The sequence below is a fragment of the Sinocyclocheilus anshuiensis genome, unplaced genomic scaffold (genome assembly GCF_001515605.1).
Source record: "Sinocyclocheilus anshuiensis isolate Anshui unplaced genomic scaffold, SAMN03320099.WGS_v1.1 scaffold888, whole genome shotgun sequence".
NCBI classification, from domain to species: Eukaryota; Metazoa; Chordata; class Actinopteri; order Cypriniformes; family Cyprinidae; genus Sinocyclocheilus; species Sinocyclocheilus anshuiensis.
Genome location: NW_015549648.1, coordinates 1017122 through 1018250, shown reverse-complemented (window position 1 = coordinate 1018250; position 1129 = coordinate 1017122). Strand labels below are relative to the sequence as shown.

The 1129-nt window shown below is 39.1% G+C and overlaps 1 protein-coding gene across 1 annotated transcript in view; it reads left to right on the top strand.

Annotated features, from left to right (window-relative positions):
• LOC107660189 (TBC1 domain family member 2A-like) overlaps positions 1 to 1125 on the top strand; it is an 18124-nt gene extending 16999 nt beyond the window's left edge. Inside the window, exon 15 of the mRNA XM_016449440.1 lies at positions 413 to 1125. Within this exon, the coding sequence (XP_016304926.1) occupies positions 413 to 614 (202 nt within the window). The 3' untranslated portion in view covers positions 615 to 1125. The remainder of the gene's footprint in view (positions 1 to 412) is intronic.
• The last annotated feature ends 4 nt before the right edge of the window (positions 1126 to 1129 follow it).

Genomic DNA, 1129 nt, shown 5'->3' with positions numbered 1-1129 from the left:
CAGTAAATATATTACTTCATAAACGTGCAACTAATTCAACAGATCTCCGTTTCTCTCTGGAGCTCCTGGTATTGTAGACAGTGACAGTGTAGTTATTTTTGCAACAGTCAGACATCACCATAAATAATGAATTGAGCCATAGTAAAAACAAAGCAGCCTGCATCTGTTAGAAACAGAATATGGGTCAGATGCCTCTGTGGTGTGGCTATTTTAAAATGTATGCCCCATATACTGTGTGCACACACCTGCTCACTCCTGTTTCCAGTGCATGGCATCGTTTCAAAAAAACAATGAAGAAAAGCTGGCTTGGGGAAAGTTTTTCCAAACCACAGGTTTCTGCAGGAAATAAACAGAGCAGCTAATTCATCGCTGGAGTTTCAATCTCAATATACCTCGTCTTTCTCGTCTCCAGGAAGCTGACAAGCATTGCCTTCAACGATATGAACCCACTGCCCATGAAGCTGCTACAGAACCGTCGCGCCGCACATCTGGAACGCCTCCATGCTGAGATTAAAGAGCTGGAGAACTTACGGAAAGCATACAAAGCTGAACAAGTCCAGTGCAAAGACAAAGAGCTGGACACCCTGGCTAGTGAGGATGAAGAGGAGGTATAAGACATCAAACATAAGCTCTTGATGCATGTGCTGAAGCCTTGAATGCTGAGTGAGAAACACTAAAGAAAAAGAACTCCTCGACATTTATTCACCCTCATGTTGTTCCAAACCCACAAGTATAAGTTCTTTTCCATTTAATGAAAGTGAATGGAGATGGCACAATAAATTAATCTATTTAACCATATTCCAAGTCTTCCAAAGCTATATAATGAGTGGATATATGACGAGGAAAAGACCAAACACAAATATCATTTGCAAAAAAAAAAAAAATCTGTCCATCAGCAACTTTTTAGTGCTTTTATCAGAATGATATGAAGGTGAGGAAATGATAGCAAAGACACAGCATAAATGGTTTGACCAAAATGGTCATTTTATCAGCAAGAAAGCAGCACTGATCTTAGTATTGGGCATGTTGAGGCCCTATTTATTTGGACTGATATGCATAAGCACTACTGTTCAAAAGTTTGGGGTCAGTAATATGTATAATTATAAATTAATTAATAATTCAATTCTGC